At 45.9% G+C, this 18,604-nt stretch overlaps 1 protein-coding gene across 1 annotated transcript; it reads right to left on the bottom strand.

Moving 5' to 3' along the window:
- Nucleotides 1–5,519: 5,519 nt before the first annotated feature.
- PMAIP1 (phorbol-12-myristate-13-acetate-induced protein 1) lies at nucleotides 5,520–8,322 on the bottom strand. Its single transcript, XM_048851674.2, has 2 exons — nucleotides 7,913–8,322; nucleotides 5,520–6,795 (listed from the first exon to the last, which is right to left on the bottom strand). The coding sequence occupies exons 1-2, from the start codon at nucleotides 7,965–7,967 to the stop codon at nucleotides 6,683–6,685; spliced, it is 168 nt and encodes a 55-aa protein (XP_048707631.1). The 5' UTR covers nucleotides 7,968–8,322; the 3' UTR covers nucleotides 5,520–6,682.
- Between the last annotated feature and the right edge of the window lie 10,282 nt (nucleotides 8,323–18,604).

Below are 18,604 nucleotides of genomic sequence, written 5' to 3'. Positions count from 1 at the left end.
TCAAATGTAAGCCGCTTGTCTTCACTTTAAGGGCCATGCACTGTCAATCCTCATCCTACCTATCATCCTTTTGCTAGTGAGCTGTTGATGCTCACTTCTGCCAGCCCCAACTACCCAATTGTTACATGTTCCAATAAGCACCTTTGTGCTTTCTTCCATGCTGCCCCTCACGCTTGAGAGGACCTCCCCATAAACATCAGCAGAGCTACCTCATTACCCACCTTCAAAGCCTCCTCAAAACTCTCCTTTGCCATCATGCCTACAAAAAACTTGACAGCACCTAGGCTGCTGGTGTGCTGAGACCATTGCCAATCAAGATAACCAAAATATTCTCGTTCTTTCTTTGATTTCCCCCATCAGTCGGTCTGTATCCCTCTGTTGCCTCTTGTATTATGCTTAGCCTTGCCCCAAGGACTTACAATCTATCTGTCTGGTCTGTGTTTGTACAGCACCTAGCACAGTGGGGTCCCGGTCCATGACCCGGGCTCTTAGGCACTATGGTAATACAACTAATAATAATGTTGCAGTAATTGCATGAGGCATAAATATGGCAAAAAGGTTATTGCAAATGCAACTTGTTTTCTAGTACGACTCCAACTACTGGGTTCATGGAGTTGGTAAGGTGTTTCCATGACCTCTTGAAAGAGTTCATGGTTCTGTTTCTAATTGCCTGGCAGATGACCTATTTTCAGAATGCTGCATTGTGAGAACAGGAGAAGGTGGAAGAATTGACCTCTACTCTCTTCTTGTCAGGGCTGGCTTCCTGTTGTATCACCCAAGGGGCATAACAGTATATTTTAGAACAGTGATTTTCAACCTTTTTTCATTTGTGGATCCTTAAAAACGTTGAATGGAGATTCGGACCTTTTTGGAAATCTTAGTCTGCAGATCCCCAGGGGCCTGCTGTCCACAGGCTGCAAACCACTGTTCTATGTTAATGACAACCTTTTGTGGACCCTTTTGTTACCTGCACAATTTAGGGCTCCACCCCCTACCCTCCCTGTGCCCGAGGTTCAGTGTTCCTCTACGGGTTGGCAGGCCCTTGTCCCAGTGAAAAAGCCTTTACACAATAATATCCTTAACTTATATTTATTAACAATTAATCAACAGAATACACTCACTAAACATACAATGCTCACAACTCCCAGTAAAGCAGATGAGCGTCTCCAGATGGCCAGTCAGGATTGGATCGTCCAGGGCCCTGGCTTCTGCATGGTATGGTCATGCAAGGCATCGAGTTCTGGCAGCTTTGATCTTGTGTCCCAGAGTTAGGTTCCAAAGAACTTCCTTTTGGACCCCAGGTTTACAGTTAAAGTTAGGTCCTGGTTATCTGTACTTAACCAATCATTTTTACCAAAGTATTATGAAACAATATTTTAACCAATCCTACCACATTACACATACAAGAGTCAATTCAAATGTTGGTAAACCAGTTACGCAAGAGACAGAAACAATTAAAACCAGACAGAAACAGTTGAAGGTCAAACAAAAGGGAAGCATACATTTCCCAGCTGAAACTCCTGATAGGTGGTTCTGCCAGACAAAGTGGTCTTTTGCAAAGTTTTTCTTTAAACGTCTTACTGTCTGTGTTTTGATCTGGTCACTGTGGGTGCTATACTTCCTTAGGGCTGGAGGGCTTTCTTAACAACCAGATATTCTATTGTTTTGTACTGTTTCAATGGGATGTGACTCCCCACTTTTAGCTAATGGCCACCGCTGCTGCTCCTTACTGCAGAAAGGCCTTAGAGTGACCACATCTTAGACACAGTCTGCGGCCCCCAGGTTGAAAACCACTGTTTTAGAACAAAGACCTTTCTTTGTTTCTGGCAGTGGGTTAAGGCTCTCAGCTTATCTCACTCACCATGAAAGAATAGTCAGACCGTTGAATAGCACATACAGTTGACAGACAATACTGCACATGATAATATACCTTACCATGTGCACCAGCCAGTCCTGCTTCAAGTTACTTGTACCACTATCTCCTCCTCCTTGCTCTTGCCATGCCTTCAGGGCTCATGGTGCTAATGAGAGGAAAAGGATTTCCTTAAATTAACACATACTAAGAATAGTTACCACAACATGAGGCGGGTCTTTCCAGTTGGCTAAAATCATTTGGAGAGCTGGTGTCTAGCAGAGCATTTAGGAGATAGTACATGTGACTCCAGGTGCCAGAGTGGGCGAGTCTGGTTTTCACATGAGCAGCCTAAAGTTGAATGTGAAAGCCCTGCACGTGTTGGCCTGGTCGGTGTCTGTTGCTCTGTGTCTAATAAGAAGAGACCTGGGGCTGAGCAGATAGTGCTGTTGGTGTTTGTCTCTGTTGGTTTCTGTGTTTTTCACCTTTTCAAGTTAGATTGTTGTGGATGAGTCAGAATCCCGTGATCTTTTGATGTAAATATCTGTAGCATGTGATGAGTTTTTTCTATCCCTTAGAGGGGGATTGGTGGCTGTTGTATAACCCTTGACATGCTGCTATAAAAATCTGATTGCGCATTACTCAAGATACTTAATGCGTTGCCCCTCTTCTAATAGTCAGAACAGAACCGTGCTCAGTACATTGCGGGTGGGGGGTTCTGTGGATGACCTCAGAAGAGAGGATTTGGTCTAGTATTGTAAATTGCCTCCTGTAAGAATGTGTAAATAGTCACAGTGCTACCCTAGCTCTTGTGGGTAGGCTAGAGGTAGGGAGGATCCTGGATGGGCACGTTGCCATACAGAGACACATCTGGACTCAGGGCTTATGGGAGAATAGGGGAAGTAGCTTTGTAGTATCCTTTTGCTCGGCTATAGCTGCACCGACCCCCACCATGACAAGTACCATTAATCTGACATCCTTACCCAGCATCTAAACCCTTTCATGACTTGTGGAAAAGCCCAAACCTGAACTTCTTCCCACTTGTCAAACCCCTCCCATGTTCATTCCCTGTGCACCCAAGACAAATTGTGACAGAACTATGTCCTCCTTAGACTTCACTGTCGTCACAAGGCTGCCCATCATGGCCACCGGGAACTTCATGGGGTTATTTGTGGGATGATTATGATTTGTATCATTCGATAGTACTTTGATATGCAGATTACTAGATAAATAGAGCCTTTTGCTCATAATGAGCAAACCCCTATCACTTGAGCTAAAGGAGAAGCTAACTGTTAGTAGTATAGGGCTTTTGACACACAACTGAGCAATTCTGCTTCCACTCAGCAAAGGGTAGTAATGCAAATACTCACTAACCAATATTAAAATAAGTGTCCTGCTTTCTCATTTTGAATTCTGGCGACCTTAGTTATAACTCATATCCAAGGGCTCATAAATAAAATCCAATATATCAAGTCTCCCGGAAGATATCTAATGACTGAGTATGTGACCTTAAACTCCTAATAATTCAGAAGGAATTGGCATATGACCATTCATTCAGAATCCTCAGAAAACAGATTTTACAACAAAGAATGATTTGCTTGCAAACACATCATGTTTATTATCTTAACAAGATAACAACAGACACACTTTATTGGGTTATATAACAAAACATCTGTCCCTAACCCAAAAAAATGCCTTGAGAAAAACCAATCTCATGTTGATACAGTCATATGGCACATCATTTTGAAAAGTAATGCAAGGAAACTCTACCCACAAATCACATGATCAAACTGATACAGATATTAGTCACTTTGAACTAATTCTTCTTTTGAATTCACTGTAAACAATTTGATTGACGTCACATTACACAATCACCAAATAAACACACTATGGAATTTAGCAACATAAAAACATTCCATGAAAAATAAACATTGCCATTCCACAGCTATACAATAAAGTGCTGCAATTCCCAGCTGAAATGTCCCTGTGACATTTACATCGTTCATTCCCAGAGCTTTATGCTATTATTTTTGTTATTTACAGCCTGGAATTACTGACAGGCCATTTGAAACCTTGGCTAGCATCCTAATTAACTGTAAGGCTGCACCCATTGAGCTGAACACCTTAATTTGAGTGTATTTTAGCAACAACACAGTTCCTTAATACTATATTTTCTTGAGATTCTTAGTCTGACATAACTATTAGTGACCTCACTGGAGTTTTACCTAAGACTGTGATCAAACTCCATGGATACCACTGGGAGTCTTTCCATTGAATTCAGTGGCTGTTAGATCAAACCGTGAACGAACACTTTGCTTAGTCTCATGGAGTTATTCATGGAGCTAAAATTTGACATAACAGAAATGAAAACAACAGTCACCCTTTAATACCTGAAAAGGTGCTTCTGAATGAGACAGGACTCTGTACCTTTAGGGAGACAAGTTCACGTTTGTCACATTAGCTTGTGGCACTGTGGATAAAACAACACCATCCTGAAATGCTACGTTCTCACTGAGAACACAATATCTGACAGCTCATAGGAAGAGGAAACCTGCTATGTTTGGGCCTGCTCCTGCTCTCATTCAAGCCAATGCAAAAGTTCCTTTGCTGGGACTGTGCCTTTTATACATCAAAAAAACAAACAAACCCAGCAGCTGAGATTATACCAAGTGAAATCAGTGTCAGCAAATCAGATCACTGGATACTTGGTCCTGGGGTATTGAAAAGAGCTTTACAATGAAAACCTCATGAAAGAAAGCAGATTTATGCAAGATCATAGGCTCAAATAAGGGTTCCCAAACTTGGTTTGCGGTTTGTTCAGGGTAAGTGCCTGGCGGGCTGCGAGATGCTTTGTTTACCTGAGTGACCGCAGGTACGGCCACTCGCAGCTCCCAGTGGCCATGGTTTGCTGTTCCCAGCTAATGGGAGCTGGGACAATTGGTGGCCCAGCCCGCGCCACTGGCAGCCACTGGGAGCTGTGAGCGGCCGTACCTGCGGACACTCAGGTAAACAAAGTGTCTCACGGCCCACCAGGGGCTTACCCTGAACAAGCTGCGAACCAAGTTTGGGAACCCCTAGCTCAAATTCATTGGTGTCTTAGTGTGGAATGAATTGCACACGAAGGGCAAGGGAGCCCAAAATGGATGCAAGCAGTGAAATGGTTTAACTTGCACTGATCTGGCATTCAGAAGGTATATAAGACAGATGTAATTTACATGCAAGAGGAAAGTGTAGTAGAAGCAAGAGTGTGTGAATTCAAGTTACTTTTTTTGCTACATCTTCCTTCAGCCTGAATCTGACACTTATTTTGCACTCTCTGAATACCAAACCCAAGCAAGTTACATTATTTTGTCACTTCCATCCATTTTCCTACTAGTTGACATCCTATGTATAATTTAGCCCATCGTTTAAGACACTGATTAATCTGGCTTAGACATGGTAGTTGCACCATCTCTTGCATTTGATTCAAGGTGCTTTTAAAATATACAAACAGAAAAGTTGCTTTCTAAAGGACTGAAGTGCAGAACAAGTCTCTTCTCCAAGCCGGGCCCAATGTTGCTTTTCAAGAAGGATGCAACAAGCATCTCACTAACATATCACATCATGAGACAAAATAACAGCATCTTCATCATTACAAACAAAAATGAGGTTGACACCAAATAAGAGCTGAATTTTTTTCCTATCCTTTATTTCCAGTCAAGGTCTCAGCTTTCATTTAGAAGCAATACATTACTTTCCTGTAACAACTGTAACATTCAGTTTTATTGACATCTCTCTTAATCTGAGCAGTTACTTTCTTTGAAAAATAATTCATGTTTTTTCTCCAGAAAACCACTGATTCCATTTTAGTTTCACTTTCTATTTGTTTTTAGAGTAATTTTATTACCTCCCAACAGTAACTTATTCTGTTTTAATATTCCTTCTGATGCTGTGAAGGAATCTCCCCCAAACTTATACACCTGCCAATCATCTTATTTTGCTATGTAATATATGTTTTAATGTATGCATTTTTCTTATTCAATAATTTTCTTAGAGTACTGACTGCATGAAGGACTTTCTTAATCACCATAAGCTACTATGCTTCCTTTAATCTGTTTTAATGAATTCTTTATGGCACCATTTGAATAGTCATCTGCACTATTTCTGGTGCATAAGCCATAAGTCATCTCTCTAAGTTCCATGAAATACTCTTTTCATACACATATATACATCCTAGATCCATACAGCAACCTCATAATTAACAGAATTACGGTGTTATTCCTTAGAGAAACATCTGCGTAACAACTAACATCACTGACAGTACATCTGCTACAACCAAAACAAACAAATAACAAAAAAAAATAAGATAATGCTCCACACCAGGTTTGTACAATAGAGTCTACATTTTAGAAAACAAAAACCATCAAGAACTTAGAAACTGGTTTTCATGGTACATTCCAGTCCAATGTTTGGAGGTAACTGGTATCTTCTGCCTGTTGCTCCAAGTGACATAGAACTAGATGCAACTCCTGAACCAGAACATCGATAGGCTTGTCAGATGAGAAGGTTCCTTGCTCTTCCAAGTCACTCCACAGGTCAGTCTTTGGAAGGGTTAATTGTAATTTCCCCCCCATACTGACATCCACCAGCCAATACATATGTCCAGCTCTCCAGAGAAATCATATTTCAACAGCCTTCCTTCAATGGGAACAGGCAGCAGTAAGTAATGCATACAGCTAATTCCATCTCCTCATCTCATGCAAGTCACTTATTACAAGCTTGCAAAGACCATATTTTCCAAAACCATTGTTTTCTTCTTTCCTCTTCTGTTTGACATCTCCCAAAGAGTTTTCACGTTCCTGGGCAGAACAGTTTTGTAATAACATTAAGAATCTTCTGCTGCAGGTTGCATATATCTCCTATTTTGCGTAGTTGCAAAGAGCACTGGGTCACAGCTTCCTGTGCTGTAAAACACAAAGGAAAACCAGTCATCAGTTTTGTGAATTCTGTACACTTTCTTGTCTATAGGGGATAGCTCTTACATAAATCATACATGTCTATAAGTTAAACATTTTACCCCAAAAGGTAAGAGATTTGTAAAGGTGTACAGTTGCTTACAGAGCTGGTAACAGAAATTTAAAATTTTAAAATAAAAACCCCAGAAACCTTTAAAAACAATTTTTACTAGCTCTAGTTGCTTGTTGGGACTGGGGAAAGCAATAAAAAGTTCCCATCCCACAATCTGCATGAGAAATGTTACCCTCAGTGACAATCATACTTTTTGAACATTTTTTTACTTAGCACTGATCAAACGACAAGCCACAAAGAATGACTACTTTGATCTCGCTAGATTGTATTGTTAAACAGCCTTCTCGGGCGCTTCAGCAAACGCAAGATTCTGTTCTCTGAGTGAATCCAGTTCCCCCTGTGAGACCAGACGCGAGCTCGCCGTCAGTATTTATGGAGCGGTCATTAGAAATGATCCTAAGCTGAATCCCCCCCCCGATCCAAAGGCCCCAGTTTTCGAGGGGGCCAGAACTTCGAAACCACAACCCTGGAGCCACACATTCCCTGAGTTGGGTGGTGGTTCAAATCGAGACTCGAATTTGGTGCCTCGGACCTAGCTCTAGTGATCGCCGCTGAAACATTGTTTTAGACGGGTTCCTGTCTCAGATGGCAAAGATCTGAACCACTCAACCCTGTATTACTGTAGGCTGCAGGGAGCATCTAATAACAACACATCGAAATCTGGCTAAGACATTGTTCTGGTTTTCCGTCTTGCTTACACCCTCAGTCAGAAGTTTAAAAATCCTCTTTCTTACTCTTTCCCCCCTCCCCCGGCAAGAGGGAAATCTTGAGCCATTTCAAACGGAACCCCGTCTTGCTCACGCAAGAACAGAAAGCAAAACCGCTCTCGCTCCCACTGCAGCCGGATAACACGAGAAGGTGAAACTGACTAAGCCCCCTTCCCCGGATCGCGGCACCCCAGCGATCATCTCACGCCCGTGCGTTTCTAAGGGCGCTTGGGGCCAGGCTCAGCCCCCGGGCAGCCAGCCGGCTCCTGGGGGGACGGGGCGGTACCTGCGGGAGCGGGGCTCTGCTGCGCACCCTTGCGCAGGGTCTTTCCCGGCATCATTTCGCGTCGTTCGCCGCTGGTCTGCAGCCGCCGCGGGGAGATCGGAGCAGGCTGCCGGGGGACGGTGTCGGGAGCGGGACGGGGCCGAGCGGCGCTCTCCTCTCGCCCGTCTACACGGCTCTGGCTGCCTGCGCGTCGCCGCGGCGCGATAAAGGGAGACACTGGGTCGGCGGGGGTTTCCTCGCCGGTGCTGAGGTAGGGAAAGCAAAAGGGAATCCCTCCCTCCCCCGGGGCCTTCAGCCAATCCGCGGCGAGGATGCCTGGCGTGCTTGCACAAGTTGGTTCAGCGCCCGGGCATGGCGCTGGGGCACGTGTCTGCTGCCGGGACCGGGCACGTCCGGACTTGCCCGAGGCAGCGCGCGAACTGGCGGCCAGCCCCGCCCCCGGCCGGCCCGTGGCGCGCTGCCTCAGGGAGGCGGGCTGGAGCGCGGCGGCGGCTGCTGATGGTTTGATTCCCAGCGGGCGCCCGGGCAGGGTCCCTGTGCCAGACCGGCCTGCCCGGGCCCTGCGCCGCTCCCCCTCCCCCCCGCTGAAGCGCTGAGCCCTAGGGCGCTGGGAAACGCCTTGTGAGAGGGTAAGCCCGGTCCTAGCCCATCTTAGGCATTGCTAGTGCCAAGGCGTCGAAGCATGGCCCCGTGGCACCCTTTTGGATAAGGCTGTAAAAAGCATTTCCCAAATACAGGCCCACAGCTTGCGCGGTCCTCAGCGCGTCTCAAGGAGACTTGGCCCAGAGGAGCCCCATCTTAGCTTAGGCTGTGTCTAGGCTAGCACTTTCCTCAGTGTAATTTATGTTGCTCAGGGGTGTGAAAAAAACACCCCATCAACACAAGTTACACCAACAGAAGTGCCAGTGGGAACAGTGCTATGTCGATGGAAGACGCTCTCCTGCCAACTTAGCTACCGCCGCTCGTGGGGGGGGTGGTTTAATGATGTCAGTGGGGGAGCTCTGTGTGCTCTGAGTTTTAATAACTGGGTGAATTTAGTAAATTAAATCATGTTGAGCATTGAGCGCAGTTTTATGTGGAGTGACAACGTATGATGTGCCTGGCTAGCATGAACATACATAGTCTAGCTTGCCTAGTCTCCCCTACTGCCAACGCTGGGCTAGAGCGAAGGGAGGAATGAGCAGTGCTTAAAGGACCATATTTGCACATGTATCCTATTCCAGCAGGACCGACAGTCAGCTGATTAATGATCCAGGAGCACCACATTATTATTGACTTATTATTAAAGCTGACAAGGTGCTAATCACAGAGAGATAAGACAGGCCCTGCCACAAATAGCTTACAACCTAAGGCTCCCATCCTGCTGCTGGACCCACCTGGTTGGAACAGTGTACTTGCACACAGCCCCATTGATTTCATCAGGGCTGTGTATAGGCACAAGAGTCCACTTCTGTGGATCTAGCTGGGCCAAAAAGGCATCAAGAAGGCAGGTACTGCACATATTTGACTAGATTAGACAGGCGTTGCCAATTCTGGGCCCTCCAGAACTTTTGTAGGAAAAACTGTAGTATCACAGACTCTGTCCAAAGAAATGTGCAGATCACACTTGAAATGTGCTAGATTTTGTATTTCTTAGCCATACCCACAATCTATGTGAACATTTTGGGATATCTGTGTACTTGATGAGATGATACAGTTGTTTTTCTTTCTTAATCACCTGATGTTTTGAAATCAATAACATTAGTGACAGGTTTCAGAGTAACAGCCGTGTTAGTCTGTATTCACAAAAAGAAAAGGAGGACTTGTGGCACCTTAGAGACTAACCAATTTATTTGAGCATAAGCTTTCGTGAGCTACAGCTCACTTCATCGGATGCAAACTGTGGAAAGTGTAGAAGATCTTTTTATACACACAAAGCATGAAAAAATACCTCCCCCCATCCCACTCTCTTGCTGGTAATAGCTTATCTAAAGTGACCACTCTCCTTACAGTGTGTATGATAATCAAGGTGGGCCATTTCCAGCACAAATCCAGGGTTTAACAAGAATGTCGGGGGGGAGGGGGAAGCGGGGGGGGGGAGTAGGAAAAAACAAGGGGAAATAGGTTACCTTGCATAATGACTTAGCCACTCCCAGTCTCTATTCAAGCCTAAGTTAATTGTATCCAATTTGCAAATGAATTCCAATTCAACAGTCTCTCGCTGGAGTCTGGATTTGAAGTTTTTTTGTTGTAATATCGCAACTTTCATGTCTGTAATCGTGTGACCAGAGAGATTGAAGTGTCCGACTGGTTTATGAATGTCATAATTCTTGACATCTGATTTGTGTCCATTTATTCTTTTACGTAGAGACTGTCCAGTTTGACCAATGTACATGGCAGAGGGGCATTGCTCGCACATGATGGCATATATCACATTGGTAGACGTGCAGGTGAACGAGCCTCTGATAGTGTGGCTGATGTTATTAGGCCCTGTGATGGTGTCCCCTGAATAGATATGTGGGCATGAAAGTTGCGATATTACAACAAAAATACTTCAAATCCAGACTCTAGCGAGAGACTGTTGAATTGGAATTCATTTGCAAATTGGATACAATTAACTTAGGCTTGAATAGAGACTGGGAGTGGCTAAGTCATTATGCAAGGTAACCTATTTCCCCTTGTTTTTTCCTACCCCCCGCCCTCACGTTCTTGTTAAACCCTGGATTTGTGCTGGAAATGGCCCACCTTGATTATCATACACATTGTAAGGAGAGTGGTCACTTTAGATAAGCTATTACCAACAGAAGAGTGGGTTGGGGGGGGGGGGGGAAGAAAACCTGAATTTGTGCTGGAAATGGCCCAGCTTGATTATCATGCACATTGAAAGGAGAGTGATCACTTTAGATAAGCTATTACCAGCAGGAGAGTGGGGTGGGGGGAGGTATTTTTTCATGCTTTGTGTGTATAAAAAGATCTTCTACACTTTCCACAGTATGCATCTGATGAAGTGAGCTGTAGCTCACGAAAGCTTATGCTCAAATAAATTGGTTAGTCTCTAAGGTGCCACAAGTCCTCCTTTTCTTTTTGCGATAACATTAGTGAATGTTCCATGAGGAATCAGCTCTGAAGCCATAAAGTCACCAGTATGATCCTTTCACTCTTATATGATTTTAGGACAGCACTGTGCGTCAGTCACTGCTGTGCTTTCTCTATAAACATTGCACCTGGAAAGTTATTAACTGAAGTTTTGAGGTGTATAGGCCCAACAGTTGTTTTTAGGGTAAATACCCAACAGCAAGGGAAACAGACTGACACAAGGAGCAGGGTGACATCCCAAAAAAACAACAACAAAAAGCAGATTTGTCACTGAAAGGCATTAACAGAGAAAATGACAGCCACACCCCTTAAAGCCATTGCTAATTGGAGAAAAATGCCAGACTGTAATATGTGTCTGTGGTGGTTGATGAGAAATAATAATTCTCTCTATGTAATCACAGCCTCTGGTTCCAAATGCCTGGAGATGCTGACTATATTAGTGGCGACTGAAAATACTTGGCCAGCAGGCCATTTGTATTGGCTCAATTCAGAGGCACTTTAACCTATTATATATACTGCATGCATTGGGTGAAGTCCTGGCCCTAATGAAGTAAATGGCAAAGCTCCCATTGATGTCAATAGGGTCAGGATTTCACCCGTTATAGCTTAATCTCAGCAATACCTTTGATTGTCTAACAGCATAAGCTGGCTTTTGAAACACACTGGGCAAAACCTTGTCCTTACCGCACTGAGTGAGGGAAGGAAGGAGTGGAGTTGAGGCCTCTTCCTCTCCTCCCCCCAGAGGATGCCTGACCCATCTCGCAGGCCTAGGGCAGCACAGCTCATGTGAACGTGTTGTGTAATGCACCTTTCTGTTTCTGTACAAAGTTAGGAGGCCCAAAGCAGCATATGGACAGGGTAATGGGAGAGTAACCATGCTCCAAGTGGGCAGACCATGTCCACTTGGAGCCATGGTGTGCTGGCAGGTGTGTTAGCCATTACTTCAGCCTATGGCTCAGCGGAGACCTTGTCTAAAGTCCTGCCCCGTAACAATCCTGGGAGTGAGGGATGGTTACCCTGCACCCACTCTCACCTTCCTTTGCCCACAGAAGTTTGTTCTTTGCTGATAAGACTGTATTCACCAATAAACAAGAACAAGTTTATTTCCCTAACATAAGGAAGGGTGCAAACACCAAGTAGACAGAGGGCTTGTTTAGGGCGGCCCAGGCTTATAATTAGAAGGGTCTTTTGTAATCCTATTAAAATTGAAATTCAACTGGGGCGGGCCACCTGTTTTTAATTTAAAGGGCTGCCCTTGTTTTGGTGCTTATTGACCTCTGCGGCGGTCTGTCTGGTTTATAATGCCACCCATCACCACAGTATGTGAGCACCTTCAACATGAAGTAGATTGTCAAGAGCAAAGTCCCTAGTGGACAGTATATAAAAGTTCCATTCAGGGTAAGAAGAAAAGGAGTACTTGTGGCACCTTAGAGACTAGTCTCTAAGGTGCCACAAGTACTCCTTTTCTTTTTGCGAATACAGACTAACACGGCTGTTACTCTGAAACCTGTCATTATTCAGGGTAAGCTGATTTTTGTTTGACAGATTTGTGTTTGTTTCAGGTCTTTTTGTTTGTTTTTTAGATCTAATTTTTATTTTGTGACCAATAAGGAGCCACTAACTAAGAAGCATTTGATCAGATAAAGGAATATTCTTTTTGTTCTCTTAGTAGGTTTCACAGCTGTTTGCCATTCCTATTGCCAAACTTTGTTGTCACTTTGAGATACTTATGCAGCAATAAGTACCTCCCACACTTCAGTCATTAACTCGGGGAACACACTTCCATAAACTAACAGAGTGCTCTGTTTGCTTCATGCTTTCATTTCTAGTCTCATTTAAAGGGGGATACCCTTTGAAATTGTCTCATTTAAAGGGGGATACCCTTTGAAATTTCTGACTCCTCTTATCTCAAGAGACTAGTTCTTCAGAACTGACAGGGAAATCAAGTTTTAGGAGCTGGTAAACCTGATCATCAACTAGATGACGTCCATTTGCTGATTGTGTAAGTGTTGTTATTGTCTGACTTTTTTTTAAAAAGCTGCACACCAAGGCCTGGGTTTGTATTTCAAAGTGATAATGCAGTTTGGGTGAAGACGAATGGTTCTTCTGTAAATAATTATGTTTCTCCTGGCATTTTGGTGATAGCACAGCATACTAACCCCCTACACTCTCCCTAGCTGTGCATGGGAGGCCAAACTTCAGAGAAAGTTGTCATGGGCTTAGACAAAAGGGGAAACAAAGGAATTTCAGATCTATCCCACTCCCACCAGGATGTATCTGCATTTTCACCCTCTACCACAACATCCAGACAGCTAACAGATCATGCAAGAAGAGTGGGCAGGAGAGAAGGAGCCAGGGTGCAAGTGTATTAAGTGGAAAGCTCATGCTCAAATAAATTGGTTAGTCTCTAAGGTGCCACAAGTACTCCTTTTCTTTTTGCGAATACAGACTAACATGGCTGTTACTCTGAAACCTCTCACAATGTAGGGCAACGGCACCTATATTCCCGCTCCATGGTCCAGCGAGGGCAGCCACTGGCTTCCGGCTCCTCGGCCCTCACCTCTCAGTGGAGACCTGCATCTCTCTCCCTCCTGACCACTGTATTTCCAGGCTGCGCAGTCCCCTGCCTATACCATGAATTGCCCAGCAAAGTCAGAGTGCCTAAACAGGTCTGCTTTGCTTTTCTCCAGAGGCTATAAATGGTGTAATTGCTCGCAGTTAAGTTTACCACCCAGTTATTTCAAAGCAAGCACATTTATTCTTCAGATAAAAGCATTACAGAGAAAACACATTAAAATGAATAAAAGAACCTACCTGAATGCTAAAAAAATTACCAGAGATCATCCTGCTACTCCAACAAGGGTACTGGCTGCTGAACAGTCCTTCAAAGCTACACAGGAATTTTACTGTGGTGATAAATTCATACAAGCTGTTACCTGAAAACAAGCACCCTCTTCCCCCCCGAATCTGTGAGTCACCCTTATCCAGTTTGGGCCTCATGTAACAGGTGATCAGCAAAGAGTTTCTTCTCGGAGCACAGCTTTGAAATGATGGGTCCAGAGGTAGGTAATTTGCATTCCCCTCCTCCCAAGTAGTTCCTAGGAAACCCACTCCACTAAAAGTTCTATCCTGGCTAGTGCATTGTTTCAAATAGACCTTTGAAGCTCATAGCACTTCCCAAGGTTGACATTAGTCCAGTGTCCCCCTTAAAGAAGTTATACACAATCCCACAGTAACACATTAACATTTGCCCTTTTAATACAATGAACTCCTAAAATATTTAAATGTAATTCAGTAAGGTTTGGCCAGGAAATTGCCATACCTGTCACAGTGACCATTTGGGAAAGGGTCTGTACAAACGCATGAATTCTAGATGCTAATTGTTTCTATTAAAACTGCTGTCTCCTGACTGCCTATATGTATGTGGAGCCACCCTTGCTGACAGGACCTGTAGCAGGTGCACACCAGACAAGGACAACGGCAAATACTTATGGTTAATTATGGCATTTTAGTCACAATAGTTATGCTAAAGAATAGCTTCATCCTTAGAAGATCAGTGTTGTGTCTGCAAGGAGAGGAGAGGAGAAGGTAGGAGCAGAACAAAAGCAGCCAGGTGTCTGGGGTTTCAGTAAGCAGCCAGGAGGGGGTTAAATAAGGGAACACACAAGAACAGAGGGAGAGCTAGACAGGAAGAGGAAGCTGTGGGTTGGAGACAGCATGTAGCAGTCTCATGAGGGCCCTGCTTGTTTTCCTGAGCCTGGAGGGCCCCAAGTACTGCAAGAGACTTTGACCTCAGCTCCTCCCTGAAGTTGTGAGGCAACGAAATGTGTGTAACTGTTTATTGGTCTGTATGATCTGTACTCTCTTGTGCTTTATTGGATTAAGTATAAAGAGCGATAATGTATTAGACTTATGCAAAGCATCTGTATGTGTTTTACTGCTTCCCTGTGTACCTCTGCAGAGTTAAGCTGTAAACCAAAACCTTCCCACCTTCGGGGTGGAGCTCTAGGAGAGAATGTGTTCAAGCAACTGGCCTGTCTTGGAGTTTGGTGCTGGTCCTGGGGGCCTAGGGCAGGTGGACTCCATTTCTGTGAAGTGGTAGTAGACTGAGAGTCCGTGCTCTGATAATGTGCCAGAGTAGGCCTGGAAGGAAACAGAACTGCAGCCGGCTGCGACTCAGGAAGCTTAAATGTCCAGGGACGCAGAGGTTTGGACTCTCCTTACAGCAGCCCTAGTGAGTGGCCATGAAGGGTACTTGCTAGGATCTGAGACCGCATAGTCCACCCACCGTAAGGACTGCACTCAAATGTGCAGGTTAATACCCTCACTGCATGCTTTGTGTGTTTCACCCCTCTGAGGGGGGTGAAACACACAAAGAACACAACCGCTGGCCATCAGCCAATGGCAGCACCGTTATGCTTCCATGACTGATGCAGAGAGCAGTTTAGGGGGACAGTCCCTCTGCATTTCTGGCCGCAGTCTATAGGGCTAGGGGGCTGGGTACTTTGCCATTTCTCTTGGCTGTGCCCTGCCTGCTCAGACCCCCATTCTGGCTGTGTGGATTGAGGGTGAGTGGGATTGAGGGTGCCATCTGCACGACTCAGACACACCTGTGGAACGTTTGGAATTAGTTTGTTTCCCTCTGTGAATTCAGACCCAGAACGAGGATGTGATGCACAAAATGTATAAATTGCCTTTCTTCCAGTGAGAGGGAAACTGAGGCTTAACGTTGCCTGTTTCTTATTTACCAAAGCCTCCTGCATTGAAAAAGAGATTGAGCTTAAAACCTAAAGTACAGATCCCGGCAAACTTCCCCCAAAGTTAGTGCAGCAGCAGCATCGTGGGTTTCTTGGCATGGCCTAGACAGTATGAGAGAAATCTGGCAGCATGCCACACAAGTTGGGCAGAGTTTCATAGCTTTACTCTAAAAATAAAGGAGGAGCAGGGAGGATGGGATTCTACAGAATGGGGTCCCTGGAGCCATTTGGGCCATTGCAGAGAGGGCTGATTCTATTGCTACCATCACCTAGGGCAGAGATGTGTGCAGGGGCGGATTTAGAGTTAGTGAGGCTCTGTGCGCAGCTTCATTTTTGCCCCTCCCCCTTGGGACCCAGCCAAGAAAAAGAACATTCTCTCATCTCCCCCCGTTTTTCATTCCTTTTTCTTCCCCTTCCTCCTCTTGTAATATAAGTAATGGGAAGTAAATGAAAATAAAGTGAGGTGCCTTGATTGGGGAAGGGGGTTAGGGTGCAGGACGGGGTGCGCGTGACAGGCTCTGGGAGGAAGTTTGGGTGCGGGGTTGGGGTGTGGGCTCTGGGAGGAAGTTTGGGTGGGGGTTGGGGGCTCCGGGCTGGGGCAGGGGGTTGGGGTACGAGGTGCAGGCTCTGAGCTGAGCAGGGAGTTGAGGGGTGAGGGAGGCGCTTACCTTGGGCAGCACAGCTCCCAAAGCAGTCGGCGCACACACCTGTCTGGCAGTGGCTCCCAGGTGGGCGGGGCCAGGGGGGTCTCTGTGTGCTGCTACCCGCAGGCACCGCCCCCGCAGCACCCATTGGCTGCAGTTCCTGGTCAATGGGAGCTGTGGAGTCGACGCTCGGGGCAGGGGCAGTGCGTGGATACACCTCCCCCTACCAGCGGTCACAGGGACATGCCGGCAGCTTCCGGGAGGGAGGCAGAGCGGGCAGAGAGCCGCCTTAGCCCTGCTGCTGGCATGTCTCTGCACACCCCTTGGGGGAAGGGGGCCAGTGGGTTTCCGTGCACTGCCCGGGGTGGGGGAAGCTCACAGAACCACCACCCCGCCAGGGGTGCACAGAGATGTGCATGGATTCACCAAGGGAAGGTCATGCCTGACTAATCTAATCGCCTTTTATGATGAGATTACTGGTTCTGTGGATGAAGGGAAAGCAGTGGATGTATTGTTTCTTGACTTTAGCAAAGCTTTTGACACAGTCTCCCACAGTATTCTTGTCAGTAAGTTAAGGAAGTATGGGCTGGATGAATGCACTATAAGGTGGGTAGAAAGCTGGCTAGATTGTCGGGCTCAACGGGTAGTGATCAATGGCTCCATGTCTAGTTGGCAGCTGGTATCAAGTGGAGTGCCCCAAGGGTCGGTCCTGGGGCCGGTTTTGTTCAATATCTTCATAAATGATCTGGAGGATGGTGTGGATTGCACTCTCAGCAAATTTGCGGACGATACTAAACTGGGAGGAGTGGTAGATATGCTGGAGGGGATGGATAGGATACAGAAGGACCTAGACAAATTGGAGGATTGGGCCAAAAGAAATCTGATGAGGTTCAATAAGGATAAGTGCAGGGTCCTGCACTTAGGACGGAAGAACCCAATGCACAGCTACAGACTAGGGACCGAATGGCTAGGCAGCAGTTCTGCGGAAAAGGACCTAGGGGTGACTGTGGACGAGAAGCTGGATATGAGTCAGCAGTGTGCCCTTGTTGCCAAGAAGGCCAATGGCATTTTGGGATGTATAAGTAGGGGCATAGCGAGCAGATCGAGGGACGTGATTGTTCCCCTCTATTCGACATTGGTGAGGCCTCATCTGGAGTACTGTGTCCTTCAAGAAGGATGTGGATAAATTGGAGAGAGTCCAGCGAAGGGCAACAAAAATGATTAGGGGTCTGGAACACATGAGTTATGAGGAGAGGCTGAGGGAGCTGGGATTGTTTAGCCTGCAGAAGAGAAGAATGAGGGGGGATTTGATAGCTGCTTTCAACTACCTGAAAGGGGGTTCCAAAGAGGATGGCTCTAGACTGTTCTCAATGGTAGCAGATGACAGAACGAGGAGTAATGGTCTCAAGCTGCAGTGGGGGAGGTTTAGATTGGATATTAGGAAAAACTTTTTCACTAAGAGGGTGGTGAAACACTGGAATGCGTTACCTAGGGAGGTGGTAGAATCTCCTTCCTTAGAGGTTTTTAAGGTCAGGCTTGACAAAGCCCTGGCTGGGATGATTTAACTGGGAATTGGTCCTGCTTCAAGCAGGGGGTTGGACTAGATGACCTTCTGGGGTCCCTTCCAACCCTGATATTCTATGATTCTATGTGTTAGCAGCTGGCCGCTTCCAGGAGCGGTGTGAGGCCACTGGCCACCGCATGCAGGCGGCCTGCCTGCCTGAGCCCTGCTGCGCCGCCAGCCGGAACTCAGGGGCAGGTTGTCAGATATTTGTCCTGCATTGTGGGGGGGCCCCGTGCAACCGCACTGTTTGTTTCATAGTAAATCTGCTCCTGGCTGTGTGTACCAGATCTGGAGTCAGCTGGTATAAATGGGTATAGTTCTGATTTCAGTGGAGTTACTCATTTCTACCAACTCAGGGACTGGCCCATTACTCTTCTTTGAGGGAAGATGGAGGTGAATGATCTGGCTTATACTGTTCTATGTGGTCCATGCTAAACCAAACCTAGGCTGTCAGCTAGGGAGCAGCATGCTGAGAGATGCTATTGCCATGTATCTGATTGCCAGATGTGGCAATCAGGCCAGGCCAAATCCGGGACATAATGCCTAACTTGCTTTCTGCTGCCATCATGGGCCCCCGTGGGTGAGTAGTGGCAGTATGTTATAAGTTGGGGGGTGCCACCGAATAGTGCTCTGCTTGTTACTGTGGCTTCTA

Source organism: Caretta caretta, chromosome 5 (genome assembly GCF_965140235.1).
Source record: "Caretta caretta isolate rCarCar2 chromosome 5, rCarCar1.hap1, whole genome shotgun sequence".
Classification (NCBI taxonomy): domain Eukaryota; kingdom Metazoa; phylum Chordata; order Testudines; family Cheloniidae; genus Caretta; species Caretta caretta.
This window is presented reverse-complemented; position numbering and strand designations above follow the sequence as displayed.